The sequence below is a fragment of the Taudactylus pleione genome, unplaced genomic scaffold (genome assembly GCF_031769625.1).
Source record: "Taudactylus pleione unplaced genomic scaffold, aTauple2 ptg000269l, whole genome shotgun sequence".
NCBI lineage: Eukaryota > Metazoa > Chordata > Amphibia > Anura > Myobatrachidae > Taudactylus > Taudactylus pleione.
Genome location: NW_028284671.1, coordinates 624171 through 648490, shown reverse-complemented (window position 1 = coordinate 648490; position 24320 = coordinate 624171). Strand labels below are relative to the sequence as shown.

The following is a 24320-nucleotide window of genomic DNA, read 5'->3' as shown; positions in this document are numbered from 1 at the left end:
GCACGCTTGGCACTACTTTGTTGATGCACGTGCGGCTACTGCGCACACAATTCACAAACACAGAAAATAATTTTTTGTTTGGTTTGGACTGGAGTGTACTTTCGGGGGTTACAGCACCCTTAACGGTCAAGCCAGCCGGCCCTTTACTTATGACACAGGCGCACGCTTGGCACTACTTTGTTGATGCACGTGCGGCTACTGCGCACACAATTCACAAACACAGAAAATAATTTTTTTTTTGGTTTGGACTGGAGTGTACTTTCGGGGGTTACAGCACCCTTAACGGTCAAGCCAGCCGGCCCTTTACTTATGACACAGGCGCACGTTTGGCACTACTTTGTTGATGCACGTGCGGCTACTGCGCACACAATTCACAAACACAGAAAATAATTTTTTTTTTGGTTTGGACTGGAGTGTACTTTGGGGGTTACAGCACCCTTTAACGGTCAAGCCAGCCGGCCCTTTACTTATGACACAGGCGCACGCTTGGCACTACTTTGTTGATGCACGTGCGGCTACTGCGCACACAATTCACAAACACAGAAAATAATTTTTTTTTTGGTTTGGACTGGAGTGTACTTTCGGGGGTTACAGCACCCTTAACGGTCAAGCCAGCCGGCCCTTTACTTATGACACAGGCGCACGCTTGGCACTACTTTGTTGATGCACGTGCGGCTACTGCGCACACAATTCACAAACACAGAAAATAATTTTTTTTTTGGTTTGGACTGGAGTGTACTTTCGGGGGTTACAGCACCCTTAACGGTCAAGCCAGCCGGCCCTTTACTTATGACACAGGCGCACGCTTGGCACTACTTTGTTGATGCACGTGCGGCTACTGCGCACACAATTCACAAACACAGAAAATAATTTTTTTTTGGTTTGGACTGGAGTGTACTTTCGGGGGTTACAGCACCCTTTAACGGTCAAGCCAGCCGGCCCTTTACTTATGACACAGGCGCACGCTTGGCACTACTTTGTTGATGCACGTGCGGCTACTGCGCACACAATTCACAAACACAGAAAATATATTATTTTTTTAGCACTTGGGGGGAGCACCCCTGATGGACAGAGCACCCCCTGGACAACACTACAGCACTCCTTTAGGACTGGGACACTGCACAGGACTTTGGAGTGGACACAGCCCCTATGGAGAACTGACTGCACAACACAGTCCAGCCAGCCCCTATGGACTTTGAAGTAGTGGACACAGCCCCTATTAACAACAGCAGCACAGCACAACACAGCCAGCCCCTATGGACTTTGAAGTAGTGGACAACAGCAGCACTACACTACACTACACTACACAGCCCTAACTCCCACCCTCCCTCTTCACTGTCCACAGCCGAGTGAGAAAATGGCGCCGACGCGGGTACCTTATATAGGATCCAAAACCCGCGAGACTCGGAAGGCGGGATGATGACGTTTTGCCTCGATTTCAGATCCGAATCAGGCGGGAAAAGTCGAGCCTGACTCGGATCGGACTCGGATCGGGGGGGCTCGGGGGGGTTCGGATTTCAGAAATCCGAACCCGCTCACCCCTAATATATATATATATATATATATAGATATATATATATATGCTGCAGGCTTAAATGCATTGATCAAGAGTGTTTTAACAATGGTGAGTGCTGAGTTTTGTGTTTTTATTTATTTAAGCAATGTGGTCAACGGTCACTTTGCACCCCAGGCCTGGGAATGGCGAGTGCAGGTTTGCACCCTAAATCTAGGAGTGGCGAGTGCAGTGGTTTTATGACTTTGTTTATTTGGTTTAATATTTATATTAGCCTTTTTGTGATCACAGCTTTCTCATGCACTCCTGTGTCAGCTGCCTTCTTGTTAGTATGATAGGAGCTGTGTTTGGTGACTGTTTTACCTTGAAAAGCCATAAGTTAGTTGGCAGGTGAGCTTTAAACCAGTTAACATGTTTTCAGTTTAAACTCTGTGATAGCAGCTACCAGGTTCCCATAAGTATGACAGATAGTGTAGGACCTGCAGAGAAGTGGGGTCCCGTGATGTGGGCTGCAGGCTTATATGCATTGATCAATCCATGAACCAAAACCCCATTATTTATGTACTATGTTGAGTGATTTAACAATGGCGAGTGCTGAGTTTTGTGTATATGTGTGTATATATATATATATATATATATATGTATATTCCCTCTTTTTCCTTTTAATGTAATTTATTTATTTCATTTTTAATTTAAGAACCCTAACTAACTGCTTAAAAAAAAAATGGAAGTGTACCCTTCATATGAAACGCAGCCACTATGCGGCTTGAAAAAACAATGTTTAATGTAATATTCAAAATATTGCGTGTCCTCCCTTATAGCAGTATGTCAGTTATAGTATACCTACTCAGATGCACTTACTACATCAGTTTTAGAATGTAAGCTCTCTTCAGTCTGCTTCCCTGGATTCTGCGGTACCTGTGTGGGTCTGTGAGTTTGGAGGTCTGCCGCGGTGGCTTTGGTGGACAGTCGATAGTCTCTTTGGCAAACCTGAGTAAGGAATAAGTGTAATTATACTGGTAGTGGACAGCTCGACAGCAATTTAATGATGGGCTGAATGATAGCTGAGAACGTCCACATAAACCACCGAGCTCTAACAAACACGAGACATAGAGGGGAATTCAATTGGTTTTTTTGGGGCGTGCTATTTCACTGTTTCTTCCCCGTCATCGCGGCTAGCCAGCCTGCTGGTTAGGTCACAATTCAAATGTGTGTCATGTGGGCGTGTAAACTGGGTGGGCGGCGATGAACCTTTCTGCACGCCTTGTTAAATGTGCGCTAAGCCAGACCCAGCTTCCCGACGTTAAGGTAACCTGTGTGTAGTGCACAGCGCACTACAATCCAAAATACTGGTGCCCCCCAGTTTAGGTCCTCACTATGAAATGGCCATAGTAGTGCCCCCCAGTACAGTCCCCCCATATGTATTGTTCCTTAGAGTCCACAGAAGTGGTGTCCCATGCCTGTTACCAATATACAAACAAATACGATACTTACCTTGATCCCCGCTCCTGCACCCACCGCCACCGTCGGCAACTCTGTCCTCCATCGTCTCTTCACCCACAAGCACCCACGGGCAGAGCGGGGCTGGAGCTCACTCCCAAGCTAGCCTTCCGGCTCCCGCCGTGGGTGAAGAGACGTGGGAGGACAGAGTTGCGGACGGCGGCGGCGGGTGCAGGAGCGGGGATCAAGGTAAGTATCGTATTTCACCCACGGCAGAAGCTGGGAGCCGGAAGGGTGAGCTCCAGCCCCTGCTCCACCTGTGGGTGCTTGGCTGCTAATACAAACTTGTTTTAGCAGCCAAACACCCACGGGCGGAGACGGACAGGAGCTCACTCTAGAGCCAGCCTTCCAGCTCCCGCCGAGGGTGAAGAGACATTGGAGGACAGAGGTGCGGCCGGCGGGTACAGGAGCGAGGATTAAGGTATTATATTTGTTTGTGTATTTATAACGGGCATGGGGGACCACTTCTGGGGGCACTCTAAGGGACAATACATATGGGGGACGCTATTGGGGGCACGTCATAAGGAGGACCTAAACTGAGGGCACTATAAGGGGCACTGGAAACACTACTGGGGGCACTCGGCACTGCACAGGGAGAACGTAAACTGTGGGCACTACTAGTGAAATAGGGGGGAACACTACTGGGACCACTAATGGGGGCACTCTGTAAGGGGCACTGCATCGGGAGGACCTCCAATGGGGGCAATCTATAAGGGGCATTGCATAGGGAGAACCACTACTGGAGGCATAAGGGGCACTGCATAGGGGGGACCACTACCTGGGGAAATGTATAGGGGGGCACTGCATAGGGGGAGGACTACTGGGGGCATCCTATATGAGGCACTACTGGGGGCACTCTATAAGGGGCACTGCATTGGGAGGACCTCTAAAGGTGGCTCTCTATAAGGGGCATTGCATAGGGAGGACCATTACTGGGGGCACTGTATAAGGTTGCATTGGATGAGGGGTACTAGTGGGGGCACTGTATAAGGGGGCATAGCATAAGGAGCACTACTGGTGTAACTGTATATAGGGGCACTGCATCATCCCAAAGGGTTAGGTACTAGGGGAAGGGTTAGGCACCGGGGAGGGAGGATTAGGGTAGGGGTAAGGGTTAGAATTATCTTGATTCCTTATGGGTGTCGGGATGCTGTTGTTGGTATTCTGACCCGTAGCATCCCGACAGCCGGGATTTCATACCCAACCCATCGGCTACATCCTGATCACCTTCCCACTCCCCACACGGCTTACTTTTTCCATGTACTTCGGGCCTGATTCAGAGCTAGTCGCGAGCGCTATGCGCTCGCAACCGGGTCGATGTGGCCCAGAGCGCATGCACACGACAGAGCCGGCTCCATCGTGCGCATGCGCGAGACCCGGATAGCGACGGGTAATCCGTCGCTCCGGGTCTCGCACCAAAGGGGGCATGCTGTCGATGTTGAGTGACAGCACGCTCCCTTTGGTGGGCGGGCCGGGGGGATGGCTGCCCAGATGGAGGCGTTCCCATGAGAAAACCTATCGTCTGGGGGCGGCCCCACTGACATCACAAGTGATGTCAGTGGGAGAGCTTTCGGCTCTGTTAGAGCCGAAAGCTCTCTGGGGCTTGCTGCCACGAGACCCTACCACAAGGGTCTCGTCGCAAGCCCGATGGTCTTGACCATCGCGACCATCATCATGGTCGCTCGCATTAGCTGTGGGTGGCAACCCACAGCAATGCGAGCGTACAGGTGGCCGCTCCATAAAAAAAAAAAAGAAGCCCTGATTCAGAGCGAGCGCTAATTGCGTCCAGCTCTGAATCAGGGCCACTGTCCCTACAAAAAGTCATTTTATTGAAATATTTGATTAAATCAATGATATTCAACCTTCAGAAATAGCATACCAGTTAATTTTTAATAAAATTCTAATATTAAAATACTTTTTATTCAAAATTCACACCCTCTAGGGCTGGTGAGAACTGACCGGTGATAAAGTGAAAAATAGGTCGACCAATATTTTTTATCACGCCAAATTTACAACAATTGAATAGCCCTGGCCATGTTACAGATAGGCTGAAATTTTAGGCGTGATAAATCACAATTATCACGACCAAAAAATGTTCAATTGCATAGCGACTAAATTTTATCACACCTAAACACAAGTTTATCACAGGTAAAAACACCGTGCTGCCGGACACTGTGGAGACCGGCCCAGCGGGAACCGACCCGGTGGCCCAATCCGCCCCTGACACCATGAAAAAACAATTGAATTCCCCCCAGTGATAGGATTGCTCAGCTGGCTCAACCTCTAGCCAATGGCCTACAGTAGCTTAATCATACTTACACTGAGCCCATCCTTACGTAGATCTCTTCGTCTGATGAATCGAGGTCGCTGGTTACCTCCTGGTCAGCAGAGCTCTCTGACTCTCGTTTGCTCTGCTGATAAAGATAAAGTATATTTCACCACTATGCACAATCCACCGTCTGATATCAGAACCTACGAGTGACTTAGCAGTGTAGGCACGCAGGAAGATGGGATAGACAACAGGTTCTCAAACTCGCTCCTCAGGACCCCAAACAGTGATAGTTTTCTAGGTCTCTTTACAGCATCACAAGTGAATTAATTAGCTCCATCCTGTGGATCTTTTAAAATGTATCAGTGAGTAATGAGTACACCTGTGCACCTGCTGGGTAACCTAGAAAACATGACCTGTGTGGGGTCCAGAGGACCGAGTTTGAGAACCACTGGGATAGAGTGTATTACCGTACGTACAGGTCGTGGTGTGTCATAGATATCCTCTGGTTTGCTGTCATCGGCACCATCCGTAGTGTCGCCACTTATTGTGGAGCTCCCTGAATAGCCCTGTAACGTAGATCCAGAAAGTGAAGGGATGGCTTTGGTGACCGTTTACAGATGGCGTGGACTAGAGTTGTGTGTGTCCTTTGGTAAAAATGTCATTTCAAAGTCCTGTGTACTTTTAAAGCCAGCCCTCAAATAATTACAACTATTTCTTTATCTAAACTGCTGCTCGTGTAACACCCATTTACGCACATGATTCTTCCTGTATGAACAAATGATGTAGTGTAGCAGAGCTCCTCACAGTGACAGTAGGAGGAGGAGCTTAGTACTCATGACTGTATGTGATGTTACCCTCGTTATCTTGTGTAGCAGCGCTCCTTACAGTGACAGTCAGAGGAGGAGCTTAGTAATCACGACTCATTATCTTGTATAACAGCGCTCCTCACAGTGACAGTCAGAGGAGGAGCTTAGTAATCATGGTTCTGTGTATGACATTTCCCTCATTATCTTGTGTAGCAGAGCTCCTCGCAGTGACTATCGGAGGAGTTTAGTAATCATGACTGTATATATGAAATTGCCCTCATTATCTCGTTTAACAATGCTCCTTACAATGACTGTCGGAGCAGGAGCTTAGTAATCATGTTTCTGTATATGACATTCCCCTCATTATCTTGTATAACAGCGCTCCTCACAGTGACAGTCTGAGGAGGAGCTTAGTAATCATGTCTGTGTATATGAAGTTCTCCTCATTATCTTGTCTAGTAGCGCTCCTTACTGTGACTGTTGGAGCAGGAGCTTAGTAATCATTACTGTAAGTGACATTACCCTCATTATCTTGTGTAGCAGAGCTCCTCACAGTGACGCACGAGGCGGAGCTAAGTCATCATATCTACTTACCTGACGTCACCAAACTAACATTCGTTATAATTTTTATCTTTCTGTTTTTTTGGGGGGGAAACTTTCTGGATAATGAGTTTCCACATCAAATATTCTATGTACCTCTAAGTACGTAACAATTACTGAATCACTGTAAGATGCCGTATTTAAATCATAAGGAAGTGATCTCTTAAAGCAGGGGTGGGGAACCTTTTTTCTGTCGGGGGTCATTTTGATAGATATATAAATATATATCTATCTATCTATAACATTAATTGTGGGCCCAGTGCAGGCCACGCCCCTCCGTATGGCGTCACACGGACGGGGCCACAATCGCCGGTGATTACAGCAATACCCAGAGCTCCGGGGAGCTGTAAGGGCAGCGGTGTGACCATCTGAAGCATCCTAAGAACGCTACAGGCGGTACTGCTGCATAGATTCTGGCTGTAGGGTGCCAATCTAGACATCCTTTTAACCAGATGAGGCTAGCAGAAAAAAGCTCTGAGGCCAGACCAAATGATTCCGCAGGCTTTATACGGCCCCCAAGCCTGAGGTTCCCCATCCCTGTCTTAAAGTGATGCTTCCCATTCGTTAATATGGCCAGGGAGATGGGTGGGGATCTGTGTGGGTGGATGTGTTCCCTCACCTGGTCCGAGTATGCGTCAGAGACTCTTCTTATCTCTGTCCATTCTGATAAACAGTTTGAGTGTGTGAAGGATCTCTTTCTGTCTGACTCCTGGCTCACTGCGTTCTACAGTAACAAAGGACACAATATTTACTACAACAGCGTTTCTCTACCTTATCAATGTATGAGACCTGAGAGCTTCCAATCTCAAGATGCATTAGAGTGCAATAATTTAATTACAACTATAACTAGTATACAATGTCTCATCTTATGTTACAGTGGTCTGCCAGTCACAGAAGTCATAGCATGTTCTTTATTTATTTTAATATACTTATTCTATTTTAACCACATTTCTGACTGAGAAATAATCTCAATACTTAAAAAAAAAAAATAAATGAAAAGCATTTGTGTGAATATATATGGTCTGTAATACTCACTGGCTGTAAGGTAAAATTTTTGAGAGGCAGCTGATTGACGTTGCCCTGATTTCCTTTGCATGTGCCTGGGTCTGTGAATGATCTCTCCCGTCCCTGCAAACAAGCATCCCATATATTATACATGCATTACACTAGTCCACAGGTTCTCAAACTCGGTCCTCAGGACCTCAAACAGTGCACGTTTTACAGGTCTCCTCACAGAATCACAGGTGAAATAATTAGCTCCACCTGTGGATCTTTTAAAATGTCAGTGAGTAATGAGTACACCTGTGCACCTGCTGGGTTACCTGCAAAACATGACCTGTGTGGAGGTCCTGAGGACCGAGTTTGAGAACCTCTGCACTAGTCGCATAAAGCCACAATGACACCGACAGTGACCAACTTTTGTAATGTTTTCTGAATCTCTCTCCTTCCTCTCATAAAGGACCTATGCGCCTGATTCAGCAAGGAACGCACGCTAGCAGGCGCACGCACCCAGCCGCTGCGAGTATATACTAATCAATGCATACGCACAGAGACCACAGCACAAAGAGCAGACACCCAGCAATGCATAGAGGAGCCCGCCTTAGCCGTGATTGACAGCGTAAACATCGGGAACATCGAGTGTCATCGAAGCTGCGTACAAGCTAAGGTTAGACCTGACCCTGCCGCAGGACTTGAGAGATTCCTGCACGCAGGGAGGCGCCCGGCAGCGTGTGGCGCCCCTGAGATAAAGATCAGGAGCCGGATTCAGGATTCAGTTAAGTATTTTTTTTTCTTCTTTTTTTACATATGTGTTTTTGTCTGCACTGCTGGGGGCACTGCATAGAGGAGAATTATTGGGGCACTGCATCGGAGGGACCACTATTGGGGACTACTACTGGGGGGGACTACTACTGGGGGGGGACTACTACTGGGGGCACTGCATTGGGGGACCACTACTGGGGGCACTGCATAGGGGGGGACTACTACTGGGGGCACTATATAAAGGGTTTACTACTGGGGGCACAAGGGGCACTGCACAGGGGGAACCACTACTGGGGGCACTGACTAGGGAGGACCACTACAGGGAGTACTGTATAAGGGGCTTACTACTGGGGGCACAAAGGGGCACTGCACAGGGGGAACCACTACTGAGGGCACTGAATAGGGAGGACCACTACAGGGGGCACTGTCTAAGGGGCACTGCATAGTGGGGATCACTACTGGGTGCATTGCATACTGGGGGGTACTGTATAAGATGCACTACTGGGGGCCTGCAGAAGGGGGACCACTACTGGGGGCACTGCATTAATGTGCATATGGATGGAAAAGAATGTTCCCAGAGTGACGAGAAAGGGGAGGGGGGCGTCATGTTGACACGCCCCATTTTCCAGTGACCATGCACCTTGTGACCACGCCTTTTTGCACTGTATAAGGGGGACCACTGCGGTATACAGTCAGGAAGCCGAAGGTCGAAATGCCGACCACCGGCTTCCCGACTCTCAATCCCACTAAGGGACTAATGATAGGTGTCGAAATCCCGATGCCTATCATTCCTACGCTGGGAGCCCGACGCCTGGCATACCGAATTAAGTTATCCCGGGCGGCGGGCGCGGACAGCTGCGGGGGGAGGGATTGTCAGGCTAGGGGAAGGGGGGGTTAGGATTAGGCTGCGGGGACGGGAGGGTTAGGCATTAGGAGGGGAGGTTAAGGTTAGGCACCCCTAAGTTAGGGTTAGGGGGGGAGAGGGTTAGTTATACTTCCCTTAATCACCTGTCGAGATCTTCACTGCTGCCGGTCTTCCGGCATCGGGATTTGAACCAACGGACATAGGTCCAGCGGTCATTCATATTGATCCCAGATCACTACTGTGGGCCTGCATAAGGGAAACCACTACTGGGGGCCTGCATAAGGGGGACCACTACTGGGGGCACTGTATAAGGGGCACTACTGGGGGCCTACATACGATGCATCCGGAAAGTATTCACAACGCTTCACTTTTTCCACATTTTGTTATGTTATTTCAAAATGGAATAAATTCATTTTTGTCCATCAAAATTCTACACACAATACCCCATAATGACAACGTGTAAACATTTTATTTTTGCGACGTTTGCAAATTGAATAAAAAAAAAACAACAAGAAATCACATGTGCATAAGTATTCACAACCTTTGCTCTATACTTTGTTGATGCACCTTTGGCAGCAATTACAGCCTCAAGTCTTTTTGAATATGATGCCACATGCTTGCCGCACCTATCTTTGGTCTTTGCCCGTTCCTCTTTGCAGCACCTCTCAAGCTCCATCAGGTTGGATGGGAAGCGTCGGTGCACAGCCATGTTCAATCGGATTCAAGTCTGGACTCTGGCTGGGCCACTCAAGGACATACACAGAGTGGTCCGGAAATCACTCCTTTGATATCTTGGCTGTGTGCTTAGGGTCGTTGTCCTGCTGAAAGATGAACCGTCGCCCCAGTATGAGGTCAAGAGCGCTCTGGAGCAGGTTTTCATCCAGGATGTCTCTGTACATTGCTGCATTCATCTTTCCCTCTATCCTGATTAGTCTCCCAGTTCTTGCCGCTGAAAAACATCCCCACAGCATAATGCTGCCACCACCATTCTTCACTGTAGGGATGGTATTGGCCTGGTGATGAGCGGTGCCTGGTTTCCTCCAAACATAACGCCTGGCATTCACGCCAAAGAGTTCAATCTTTGTCTCATCATGGTCTGAGAGTCCTTCAGGTGCATTTTGGCAAACTCCAGGCGGGCTGCCATGTGCTCTTTACTAAGGAGTGGCTTACGTCTGGCCACTCTATAATACAGGCCTGATTGGTGATTTCTGCAGAGATGGTTGTCCTTCTGGAAGGTTCTCCTCTCTCCACAGAGGAATGCTGTAGCTCTGACAGAGTGACTATCGGGTTCTTGGTCACCTCCCTGACTAGGGCCCTTCTGCCCCGATTGTTCAGTTTAGACGGCCGGCCAACTCTGGGAAGAGTTCTGGTGGTTCCGAACTTCTTTCATTTACGGATGATGGAGGCCACTGTGCTCATTGGGACCTTGAAAACCGCAGATATTTTTCTGTACCCTTTCCTAGATTTTTGCCTCGAGACAATCCTGTCTCGGAGGTCTACAGACAATTCCTTGGACTTCATGCTTGGTTTGTGCTCTGACATGCACTGTCAAGTGTGGGACCTTATATAGACAGGCGTATGCCTTTCAAAATCATCTCCAGTCAACTGAATTTACCACAGCTGGATTCCAATTAAGTTATAGGAACATCTCAAGGATGATCAGTGGAAACAGGATGCACCTGGGCTCAATTTTGAGCTTCATGCCAAAGGCTGTGAATACTTATGTACATGTGATTTATTAGGGTTTTTTTTAATAAATTTGCAAAAATCTAAAAAAAAACTTTTTATACGTTGTCATTATGGGGTATTGTGTGCAGAATTTTGAGGACAAAAGTGAATTTATTCCATTTTGGAATTAGGCTGTCACATAACAAAATGTGGAAAAAGGGAAGCGTTGTGAATACTTTCCGGATGCACTGTAAGGGGGACCACTACTAGGGGCACTTTATAAGAGGAAGTAATGGGGGGCTGCATAAGGGGGACCACTACTAGGGCTGCTGTATAAGGGGCACTACTGGGGGCCTGCATAAGTGAGGCCACTACTGGGTGCATTGCATACTGGGGGCCTGCATAAGGGGGACCACTACTGGGGGCACTGCATAGGGGGGGCTGTATAAGGGGCACTGCATTAAGGTGCATATGGAATGAAAAAGAATGTTCTCAGAGTGATGAGAAAGGGGTGTGTGTCATGTTGCCCCACTTGCCCTGGGCTCCAAATACCCTAGTTACGCCACCGGTGGCACCAGTCATATTACACAGCACTGTACATAATAATCATCCATACCAGCCCTTGCCTTATTGTAACTTACAATATACAATATAGATTTTCTAGCCCACTCACACACAGTAGGGTAGGATGGGTTGTGTGCTCCTAACTGGAAAAAAATACACAATGAGAAAATATAAACTCCACACAGATAAGGTCCTGGTCAGAATAGAACACAATGACCACAGCTCTGTAAGGCAGCAATGCTAGCCACTGTGCCACCATGCAAATGTCACCGATATAGTTGACTTATCATGACATATCTGGGCGTGTCCATTGGCAGCCTAGGAACGTACAAGGTAAGGAACGTTGCATTTTGAAGAAATTGAGGTTCTGTCTTGGCAAGGGTTTCATCAAAGCAGAACTTATACGGGAATATGGAAATGTATATAGCCATTACATGTACCAGGGCGTCTTCCCTTAGTATAACATTGTCTCTCATTCATTCAGCCTATTGTCTAGAATCTCTAACAAAGGGTGTCTAACCTGATAGGCCCTTGGTTGATGGAGCGGGACGTTATGTGTAATTTGGGGCCTTGGCTCCATAATAAAAAAAATCCTGTTAGTGTCACAAAAATCAGAACTTTGGGGGAGATGTATCAAATGTTCTAAAGAGCAAAATTGGACAAGTTGCTCATATCATCCAGTCAGCTTCTAGCTACCATTTACCTAGCACCGTCTATAAAATGACAGCTAGTAGCCGGTTGGTTGCCATGGGTAACTTCTTCCCCTGTCCTATGTAGAAGGTTTGACACACCTCCTCCATAGAGCATTGTGCGGTGAGCGGCAGCGTATATAACCTCTCTTACCGGAGATGCCTGGTTACTTTGCACCCACACGTCTGTGATACTTCTTTGCCAGTCTGCGATGGTGTCTCTGTGTAAGGCGACAAGACGCAAACCATTAGGATAACATTGAGACATTAAGAGTTTGTCCCCATCACCTGCACAGGGGAGGCAGACACTTTTTGACCTCAGAACAAATATTCAGTTAGTGACATTGCTGAGGCAAGAGGCACAAAGTGATGACCCTCCCCCACCACCTCATATTTACTTGATAAACTATATTAAGCCATCAGTGTGTTCAGGCGAGAGATTTTCATTATTAAAAAGTGATAACTTATCATTCAACGTCCCCTCATCGGCTGGTTTATTGTGAGGCATTCATATACACTAGGGACAATAGTAACTGTACAGTATAATAACACTACATTGTTATTGTCCTTAAAAAAACATTTCTTATCAATTCAGACTTTTGGCCCAGATTATTGTTAAAATAATCTTAAATGTCAACAAGTAAATGTACTAGTAACAGGTGAGATCTTGCCTGTGCTTAAATATCATAATAGGTATACAGTATGGGGAGGGAACTAGTACAGGAATCAGGATGATTTACCGCCGGCCGCATATCCGGACAGCGGAAGCCCGGCAGTGAAGATCCTGACAGGTGAGTATTTTTTCTATTTACTAACCTAACCCTAACCTCCATCTAAGTGCCTAAAACTAACCCCCCCCTTCCTCGCAGCCTAACCCTAAGTCTCCCGGGGGGGATGCCTAACCCTGACCTCCCTCTCGGGGGTGCCTAACCCCCCCTTCCCCTAGCCTAATCCTAACCTCCCGGGGGGGTGCCTAACCCTAACTCCCCCCCCCAGGAGGCCCTAACATAATCCCCCCCCTCCCTTCCCCCGCGGCTGTCCGCGCCCAGCATACCTTCGATTGGTAACCCGGGTGTCGGGCTCCCGGCGTAGGTCTAATGACAGGCGTCGGGATTTCGACGCCTGTCATTATACACTTGCCGGGATTAGATAGTCGGGAAGCCGGCGGTCGGCATTTAGACCGGTGTACCAAAAAATAACACTTCATAAGATTTATTATTAATATTATACCTGTAACCAATACAGTCTCTATAGTGCTTTGAGATGCACCCCCTGCTAATGTCACATAAATAAGAAATAGTACATAACCCACAAATTCCTGTGCGGACAGTTTCCTTTTTTTTTGGTTCATCGAAAGACAGGTGTGTACCAGGGATGCAGTCTCATTACCAGCGGCCTATCATTATCCCGACATCAGAATCCCCATATGGGACTAATGATAGGCTTCAAAATCCTGATGCCTATCTTTATACCGAGCTTTGCAAACATATATATGGGTACATTTGAGGATAAATACATTTGGGATGGATCAGCCGGAGCGGGTCTGGTGTTCTATGGCCGTTACATCGATGATTTATTTTTGATTTGGGATGGGGATATTTTTTCTGCCACTGATTTCACCTCAGTTTTGAACACTAACACTTTTAATTTACGGTTCACCTCGCATTTTAGTCATACTTCCATTGATTTCCTAGACGTCACGTTGTCGGTTGCAGATGATAAAATCATCTCTACTCTCTATACTAAACCAGTAGACTCGAGCTCTTATCTTCATTACCAGAGTGGACATTATCGTCCATGGATTGATAATATTCCTAAGAGTCAAATGGGGAGAGTTAGACGTAACTGTACGAGAGATGAGGATTTTCATCTTCATGCCGACAAATTAACTGAAAATTTTGTGATGAGAGGTTATCCTCTTGAACTAGTGGAGAATGCTAAAACTCATGCTGAAATCACCCATAAGTCTAGGTTGAAGGAGACTGGGCCTTATGCTAATAATACTATTGTACCAACTAATACCTTGGACAATATAGCCGATATCTCTCTACCCTTAGAAACTAACACTAAATCTATGAAGAAAGATGTTCCTTTGGCCTTTATATCTCAATTCAATAATAAATCAAATAAAATTAAGTCAATCATTAATAAAAATTATAAAATATTATTGTGTGACTCAGTTCTCTCATCCAATATTGCCTCAAAACCCACTGTCATTTTTAAAAAGAATAGGAATTTAAAAAGTTTTTTAGCTCCAAGTACTTTTTCTAGAAATATCAAAGAGAATATACATATTAATACTTGTCTTCCATTGAGACCAAATGGATGTTTTCCCTGCAATCGTATGAGATGTCTTACGTGTAAACAGATTAATAAAAATAAGCAAATTGTATCAGCCATAACAGATATTAAATTTGATATTACTAGTCACATTAATTGTGAATCTAGCTATATTATATATGCACTTAGTTGTGCTTGCTCTTTACAATAAGTAGGCCGAACAACTAGGGCTCTCAAAGAACGGTTTCGTGAACACAGACTTAATGTCATTAAAGGTTTGGCGACACATAGTGTTTCCAGACATTTTTCTGAGGTCCATCAGAATAATCCAGCCTGTCTCAAGATTGCGGGGATAGAACACATAGGAATTACCAATAGGGGTGGTGATAGATTCAAAAGACTATGTGAAGCTGAATCCAAGTGGATTTTCAGACTTCAAACACTTTCTCCAGATGGCCTCAACGAAGCACTTGAATTTTATGATTAGTATGTTTATGTGATTGTGTATGTACATGCATCTATATATATGTATACATGTTCTATATGTGGGTGCGGGTTAGACCGTAGCTGCTTTTTATGTACTGTCTGGTCAACCAAGCGAACATGGTCTACCCCCCACCCCCTTCCCCACTTGTTTTTGGTTCATTTGTTCTTGGTCTATTTACTAGACCTTGTTTGTGTATGAGTGGGCTATCATCTGTCCAACTTGCCTATTGGTATTTATCCATGTATTCATACACGCACATATATGTTTTTACATGTATGTGTGTATGTATGTATGTATTAATTTATATATGTTCGTTTGGGTCAGGTTGATTTTAGGATTGAGTTATTCCTATTTAATTATTCTTCTTTGACATCCGTCCAAGGATCTTTCCTCTCTTGCTATTTATTCTATTTTGTTTTATTTTATTTATTTTCTTTAATAGGTTTATATTGTATTAGTTCTAATTATCTTAATTATTGATTCTATTTTTATTATTATGATTATGATTATTATTATTATTATTATTATCATTATTATCACTATTTATTTATATAAGTTGTTTATTATTAATACCTAGATTCTTCAAGTCATATTTATGCCGGGACATCAGATCAACTTTAATACTATATAATATTATTATTAAAATATATAATTTCTATATTATCTTTTTATGTAGCGATATATTTTTTAATATTTATTTAATAATTAATTATAATTTATCTTTATGTGTGTATATGTATGTACATATATATATATATACATATGTATATGTGTATATATACGTTTATATCAATTCAATATTGTATTAACTATTGGTATAGTAGAACTACATATTAGTCGGTTTGTGGTTTAATGGTTAATTTTTACCTGAGTTCTTTAGAAGCTGCTAATGATAGTATGAGATCCACTGGGAGTAACTACAAACCTGCAGAATTGAACTCTTAATGAGCTCTATGGACAAAACAGACCAGACTGAAATAATTAACTAATCAATTAGCTGTGTTCTAGGGCTATTTATACCATGTAATGGACAATGGGGGTGGGGAACACTTGACTTGAAAAAGGCTACAGTAGTAGCCGAAACGCGTTGTCGTTCCCTGTCGGTGCCTGGAGACCTTACCTGCTATCTACATTCAGCGTCCGTCTGCACGCCTCCAAAAAGACAAGCTGGCAACTGTTACTCTGACCATCCTCCGGTCCATCGGGAGTCCTACTGCTTAAATAGCGGAGATTGTATCTACTAACTGAGCCGCTGGGACGCTCACCTCCTGCTCACCTCCGTATTCATTGTATGACCGCTACTTCACTGACACCACCATCACCCGGCTGCTATTTAGAGCCGAGGGACCTCACGGTCTGGCATTGTCTGCATCAGCGCCGCACTGAGACGGATGTCATCTGGCGCAACATCTACAGGTGTAAAACATCATTCACGTCTTTCACCTTACAGTGTCCCGGCTGCTGAGAATTTGCTATGAGGTATTTGGCATACTCTGGAGTGGGCTGGTAGCTGGTATCACCTCACGTCGATGGTACATACCTGGCCTATATTAACTTATCCTGCTACCTACGGCTCTAGTTCTACATCCCCACGGCTATTGCTGTGCTTACAGAGACACAGCCGTGTGTATATATATATATGTTGGAGGAGGCTGAATGTTGATATTTTTATTATAAATGTGTTTCAATCAGCTGCGATATATACAGCATTGAGATATTGAGAAAGTACCTTCAGGAGAAAGAATCTTTATTATTACTTTGATATACTCCCTATATTGAATTCTATACGAGACTTTCCTTAGAAGGTTGGACATACCTTATCTGGTCATTTATATACGAGACCTTTCTCACTACTAAGGATCTCCAGGGTCACTAGGATCATCATTTTCAGTGTTTCTATATTGGTACACTCCAATATAGATTGGTTAACTATACCTCTTTGTGTCATTCGTGTATATATTTATTGTCTTAATACTGAGAGTCTGATCAACTCTCTTGCATGTAATTTATTGTGTATACAATTTTTGAATTGGCGTATAGCCTTTTTACAATAAAATGCTGTTTTTATTCTATTGTATGTTTTGAACTGATGTCCCGGCATAGACTCTAGAGCGCAGTCTTTCTCTTTGCTCTACTCCAATTAATAAGGTTGACATAACCTTATTTGACTGCTGAATTATTGTCAGATTTTTCTATTCTATTGGCGCTAGGTTTTTTTCTTTATATCTTTATACCGACGCCAAAATCACGACAGCCTCCATCCCGAGCGCAGGTAAGCTGGTCATGTTAGTTGTTAGCCGCTGGAGTGGGGGTTTGGGTTTAGGCACCCTGGGGGGGGAGATTAGGGTTAGGTTACAGGGAGGGAGGGTTAGGTTACAGGGAGTGGGGGTTAGGGTTAGGGATTCTTCATGATCGGGATGCCAACGTCTGTGTTTTGACCGCTGGCAACCCATCCATCGGTATACCATACCGATTCTGTGTACCATGTACTTCTATATAGTACAGTGAGTCCTGTCTCTCCCCAGAACATTGCAATAACTAGAGATAGTAACACTGAGCAGCACTGAAAAATGTTTCCATCGTGAAAATAGTTCCTTCTAATTGATTTCAGCATGCAAAGTACCAATATAAGACATTTAAGACTCTGTTAGCTCTCGGTTCTGAGATATAGCCCGATGATGATGATGTTGAGGTATTTTGTTAAATACTAAGGAATTTTGGAGGTTGGCAAACCTGAATACGGGAACGCTGAGTCACTGTAAGCCATGTGTTGTTTATGGTCTGTGTATACTGTAACCTGCATTAAGTGAGGGTTGTGAGTGATGTTCCTTTCATTTGTTTGAGTTATGTGGTTGTAAATTTCGTTGAAAGCCAGGATACCACATAAATGTGTTAGCATTGCTGACAGTTATTTTTATGGGTGTTGTTATGTGACACTTTCTACCCTGAAACGCCAAATTACTCCACTCGTGAAGACAGCCTATTCGTCAACTTTTTTTTTTTTTTTCAAATGTTCTTTTTATTGAAACACCGTATACAATATACAAATGAACGCTATATATAAAAAATTAAAATACAAACAATATTTGTTACATATCAAATCGGTAACTGGAAACAGAATCAAAAACAAAATAATCTTAAATCATTACAATAATAACATATATTCATAACAATAAATTGAATATAAATCAAATCAATTTATCACCTTGAAACAATGCTACCAGTAAAACCTTCACTACAATCTTGTCAAAAAATGAAAGGCGAGAGTTATGAGACGAGGCCGAGAACCCAGCACATCCCCCCCCAAAAATAAAATAACAAATGGACATGAATATTTCCCTTTATTCTGATATTGATATAGTCACAAACGCATATTGTGTGTAAAAATATATTAATATTCTCCACTGTTATTTGGCTTTAGGACTCCAAAGTGATTGGGGGGTCATTGGATATTTCACGGAGTATATACAGTACCAGTCCGTATTTTTAAATGATGCATGGATAGTGTTCACGCGCCCGAAAAGGGGGCGTGGTTATGAAAAGGGGGCATGTCTATAAGACGCGTCCCCTTTTCGTCATTCTTGTTGGCGTGCCCGGCACTTGCGGACACGCCGGGCATCCCCCAAGCGCTGCAGACAGGGAGAATAGATGCCGGGCACATGTGCCCGGCGTCTATTCTCCGGCGGGGACCGTGTCACCGCACATTTCTCCTCCCGCGAGACGCAGTGTCCCGCGTGTGAAGATGGCACCCGCAGGCTGTGAGGGCAGGGTGCTTTTTGCCCTCCAGAAGGAGGGCAGGGCGCCGCGCCCCGCTAAAACAGCCTAGCGGGAACGCTATATGGATATGTTTCCTAATACCAATAGGCAAGGTTGAGATATAGCTTTCCCATGTATCAAAAATTTTTTAGATCCGAGTTTCTTTCTCCAATGTGGTTTCTATCCATTCCATGTTAAACACATGAAAAAGTTTTTCCTGAATAACTTTAGAGTAGGAAGGGAAATACTTATCCAGGCTTCTAAAATAGCTTTACGTGCTACCGCACTAATTATCATTAATAATTTTTTACAAACAGACAAAATAACCCAAGCGCCAGTGGTGCGATGCTGCTGTCTCTCCTACTGGTGTAAATTGCCGCACACCCACAGAAAGTCTTGCCAAAAAACTTCCAACAAAAATATATTATATACAAAGGAGTGGGCTGCGCTCAATTAACACACACTAGGAGGTGTTCTTTGATTCTTTAATAGAATGTCATAAAAATATATAAAAGATTATGGCCCTCATTCAGAGCCACTCGCTATTTGCGGTCGTTCGTTCTAAAACAAGGGGTGGCTATTCAAATGAACCGTTCGCTGTTTGCGGTCTGTTCACGCCTCTATGTCTGAACGGGCGAACAAAACTTGCGTTCATTTTTTTTAAAAATACGCCCCCTGGCCGCTCGCATCCTACGTCATGTCCGCTATTTATTTGATTAATCGAGTACATCGACAAGGGTATGAACTGCTCGCTATTCTTGGGGTTGGTTTTTGCTACCACAATTTTGCGAGCAGTTCTGACTATAAAATATCCCAGTGACGTGGTCAATGACGCTGCTGTTTTAAATATGCACACCCATAAAACGCCCATTTTGACCTTTAAGCACGCCTGCGTTCTGATTTCCACTCCCCATTTTCAAGCACCTTCCCCTGTTACCACCCACATACGCCTCTTTCTGTCACTCAAAATAGCAGGCATTCGCTGTTTTGCGAGCACATGAATTTCGGCCGCACTGACTGGTTAGCGCATGCGTATAACGATCCGTACGCATGCGCAGTTGGGCTAACATCGCTCGGAACGAACGAGCGCCCGCTTACGAGTGGCTCTGAATCAGGCCCTATGTATCCAAAACACACATAAAACTCCCGGGAGTGGGGATATCAAAATAGCATATGTATGTAAAAAAACAAGATATTCAAATGTGTCACAGACACTCAATCAATCAAAAATGCGCAACAAACAATTCTCTCATAAATCTCAGCGAGTATAAATATAACTAGCTTAATTCATTTGCATCACTTTTGTAATAATCACAAGGAGCTTGATATGATGGTAAATGGACAATCCCTTTGAGTCTATAAAAGTCCAGTATGCTCGAGTCAAATGTAGCAGCGTTTAAGAGAAACAGTGTGGCCCAGTGTAACTACCGTATATACTCGAGTATAAGTCGACCCGAATATAAGCCGAGGTACCTAATTTTACCACAAAAAACTGGGAAAACTTATTAACTCGAGTATAAGCCTAGGGTGGGAAATGCAGCAGCTACTGGTAGTAATCCCCCCTCTGGTACTGTCCCCAGTAGTAATCCCCCCCTGGTAGTGCCCCCAGTAGTAATCCCCCCCTGGTAGTGCCCCCAGTAGTAATATCCCCCCCTCGTAGTGCCCCCAGTAGCAATATCCCCCCCTGGTAGTGCCCCCAGTATTAACCCCCCCTGGTAGTGCCCCCAGTAGCAACATCCCCCCTGGTAGTGCCCCCAGTATTCCCCCCCTCCCTGGTAGTGCCCCCAGTAGCAACATCCCCCCCCTGGTAGTTCCCCCATTATTAATCCCCCCCTCTGGTAGTGCCCCCAGTAGCGATATCCCCCCCTGGTAGTAGCCCCCCCAGTAGAAAGAAATGTAAAAAAACTAAACACTTACCTGTAACCCCGCTCCTGGTCCCGACGTTGCTACAGGCTCCTCCGCTGCTTTGCATAATGGGAGAGACGTCGTCATGACGACGTCTCTCCCATTACCCACTGCGGGAGCCGGAAGATGGCTCCCGCAGTGGGAGCAGCAGTAGCCGCTGAGAGTCTGACAGACTCTCAGCGGCTGCTGATTACACCAAACACATAGCTGCCGGCTCCGGCGGCTGTGTGTTTGGCAGTGTGTAGTGCTGACCGAACTCCGTCCGGTCAGCGCTACACACGCGGTGCAGGCTGTGTTACAGTGTCACAGTCTGCACCGCGGCCCCGCATGGTACGCTACTCAGCAGCGTACCATGCGGGCATGACTCGAGTATAAGCCGAGGGGGTGCTTTTTCAGCACAAAAAATGTGCTGAAAAACTCGGCTTATACTCGAGTATATACGGTAAATGTCTTCCAGTGATCCACAGTGAACTTGATATTATGTTCTCAATGAGAAATAATTGTACGGAGCATGAATCGCTCAATTAGCCAAAGTACTCCCTGTCCTCCTCTACGATGATGCCGCTCCAGAATGCTGTCTCCGGTAATGATGTGCTGTGTCTCAGCGCAGTGGCCCGCCGTCCCTCTCTGTGAGCACTCCAGGCGCAGCACTCCGAGTCTCACACTCCCAGGAGGTTGCGCGGATCACATGGGGTGCCGGCTGGCGTGAAACTTGGAGAAGCTTGGGTATCCAATCCCAGGAGGTATACAGCGGGGTGTTGTATGTTGGGCTCTATATTTCTCAATTAATCCTCCGTGTCCTCAATGCGTTTCTCTGCACACCGGCGGCTTCTTCAAGTGGCGGAAATGAGGGCCTGATTCAGAGCCGGACGCTCTGACCAGAGCGCTCGCTCTGAATCAGGGCCCTCCTACCTAAACTTGGAGCGGCCTTTTGGACGCTCGCATAGCTGTGGGTTACCACCCGCAGCTTATGCGAGCGTCCATGATGATGGTCGCGATGGTCAAGACCATCGCGACCATCGGGCTTGCGACGAGACCCTGCGGTAGGGTCTCGCTGCCGCAAGCCCTGGAGTGACTTTGGCTCTATCAGAGCCAAAATCACTCCCACTGACATCACTAGTGATGTCAGTGGGGCTGGACCCAGACGGTATGCGTTCCCATGGGAACGCCTCCGTCTGGCAGCCACACCCCCGGCACGCCCACCAAAGGGGGCATGCTGTCAATCAACATCGACAGCACGCCCCCTTTGGTGCGAGACCTGGAGCGACGGCTACCCCGTCGCTAGCCGGGTCTCGCGCATGCGCACGATGGAGCTCCCTCCGTCGTGCGCATGCGCACTAGGGCACCATCGACCCGCTTGCGAGCGCTCAACACTCGCAAGCGGGTCAGAATCAGGCCCTGTGTGTGTTAATTAAGCGCCGCTCACTCCTTTGTATATAATAATTTTTTACTGCCTTTTGTGACCCTCTGAGCATCCGGCAATATCCCAAACAGCGCCCATTCATTGGCAAAGAGTAGATAATTCACCAAGTATCTACGCACCTGTAACCAAAATATTCTAAGAAGTGGGAATTTCCAAAAATAGTGATATGTGTCAGCTAGTGGAGATTGGCAACGAGGACATGAGGGCGATGCCACCATTCCTGCCCTAAATTGCCTATGGGGAGAAAAGTATGTCCTATGAAACAGATTCAAAAACATCTCTTGGTATTGTGTGGCAGGAAGGATTTTTGTAGACGTGCCTAAAATTGTATTTAAAGTTTCACAGGAGAGAGAGGGAATATCAATTGTCCATTTATTCATGCCAGTACGTATTTGGGCATGATCAATTTGTGTTCTCAAAAAAGAGTAATAGGTGGATAAAGCATGTTTAGATACTGGGGGGGAGAGAAACAGCTCATCTAATGGGTTATCCCAATCAACATCGGAAAAAACATTTGGTGGTTGCAATAATATAATACTTTGCTTGCATATAAGCAAGTGGGTAAAAGCGGAACAATGGGAATTTATCTATCGTTTGAGAATGGGTTAGAGGTGTTTTGGCCTGCTTGTCCAATAAGGTATTAATTGTCATGACCCTGTTCATATAATCTCTTAAAAGGGAAGGACGCCAGGCCATGTTGGAATTCAGGGTTCCCCAATAAAGAAGAAAAGATAGATTTGTATGAGTTTGCATTAGGGGTGTGCACCGGCCACTTTTCGTGTTTTGTGTTTTGGTTTTGGATCTGGATCTTTCTTCGTGTTTTGGATCTGGATTGGTTTTGCCAAAACCACCCTTCCGTGTTTTGGGTTCTGGGTTTTGTGTTTTGGATCTGTATTTTTTTTAAAAAAAGCATAAAAACAGCTAAAATCACAGAATTTGTAGGTTTTTCTGCTCCTATGCTATTATTAACCTCAATAACCTTAATTTCCACTCATTTCCAGTCTATTCTGAACACCTCACACCTCACAATAGTGTTTTTATGTCCAAAACGTTGCACCGAGGTAGCTGGATGACTATGCTAAGCGACACGAGTGGGCGGCACAAACACGTGACCCATCTAGGCGTGAAACTGCAGTGGCAGACAGGATGGCAGTTTGAAAAACTAGGCCCCAAACTGTACATAATGCAAAGAAAAAAAAGAGGTGCAAGATGGAATTGTCCTTGGGCCCTCCCACCCACCCTTATGTTGTATAAACAGGACATGCACACTTTAACAAACCAATCATTTCAGCGCCAGGGTCTGCCACACAACTGTGGCTGAAATGATTGGTTCGTTTGGGCCCCCACAAAACAAGCTGGCAATTAATGTGTCCCTGCACAAACTGGCTCTATGGAGGCAAGATGTCATCCTCATCCTCCTCATCCACCGATTCCTCACCCTCTTCAGTGTGTACATCCTCATCCTCACAAAGTATTAACTCGTCCCCACTTGAATCCACCACCACAGGTCCCTCTGTACCTTCTGGAGGCTGGTCTCCCTGGAAGAGCTGATAATTCATTTTGATGAACATCATCTTCTCCACATTCTGTGGAAGCAACCTCCTACGCCTTTCGCTGACAAGGTTCCCGGCTGCACTAAACACTCTTTCGGAGTACACACTGGAGGGGGGGCAACTCAGGTAAAATAGAGCCAGTTTGTACAGGGGCCTCCAAATTGCCTCTTTTTCCTGCCAGTACAGGTATGGACTGTCTGCCATGCCTACTTGGATGCTGTCACCGATGTAATCCTCCACCATTCTGTCAATGGTGACAGTATCATATGCAGTGACAGTAGACATGTCAGAAATTGTTGCCAGGTCCTTCAGTCCGGACCAGATGTCCAAACTTGGTCCTGCCTGCCCTGCATCACCGCCAGCGGGTTGCTTAGGATACCTAAGTTTTTTCCTGGCAGCCCCAGTTGCAGGAGAAAATGAAGAAGGAGCCGTTGACGTGTCACGTTCCGCTTCAGCTGACAGTGTGTTCACCAGCAGGTCTTTGCACCTCTGCAGGCTTGTGTCGGCCGGAAAGAGAGACACCACATAGGCTTTAAACCTAGGATCGAGCACGGTGGCCAAAACGTAGTGGTCTGATTTCAACAGATTGACCACCCTGGAATCCTGGCAAAGCGAATGAAGGGCTTCATCCACAAGTCCCACATGCCGAGTGGAATCGCTCCGTCTTAGCTCCTCCTT

At 45.6% G+C, this 24320-nt stretch overlaps 1 protein-coding gene across 5 annotated transcripts in view; it reads right to left on the bottom strand.

Annotated features, from left to right (window-relative positions):
- Positions 1–24320, bottom strand: part of LOC148513799 (pleckstrin homology domain-containing family S member 1-like) — a 110429-nt gene that overhangs the window by 36039 nt on the left and 50070 nt on the right. For 2 of the 5 annotated variants that reach the window (XM_088481348.1, XM_088481352.1), the window contains 6 exons: positions 12393–12459; positions 7727–7819; positions 7311–7415; positions 5762–5851; positions 5333–5427; positions 2375–2503 (listed from right to left, as the gene is read on the bottom strand). In XM_088481348.1, the coding sequence (XP_088337474.1) occupies positions 2375–2503; positions 5333–5427; positions 5762–5851; positions 7311–7415; positions 7727–7819; positions 12393–12459 (579 nt within the window). The remainder of the gene's footprint in view (positions 1–2374; positions 2504–5332; positions 5428–5761; positions 5852–7310; positions 7416–7726; positions 7820–12392; positions 12460–24320) is intronic. The other 3 variants (XM_088481350.1, XM_088481349.1, XM_088481351.1) reach the window with 3 other exon arrangements.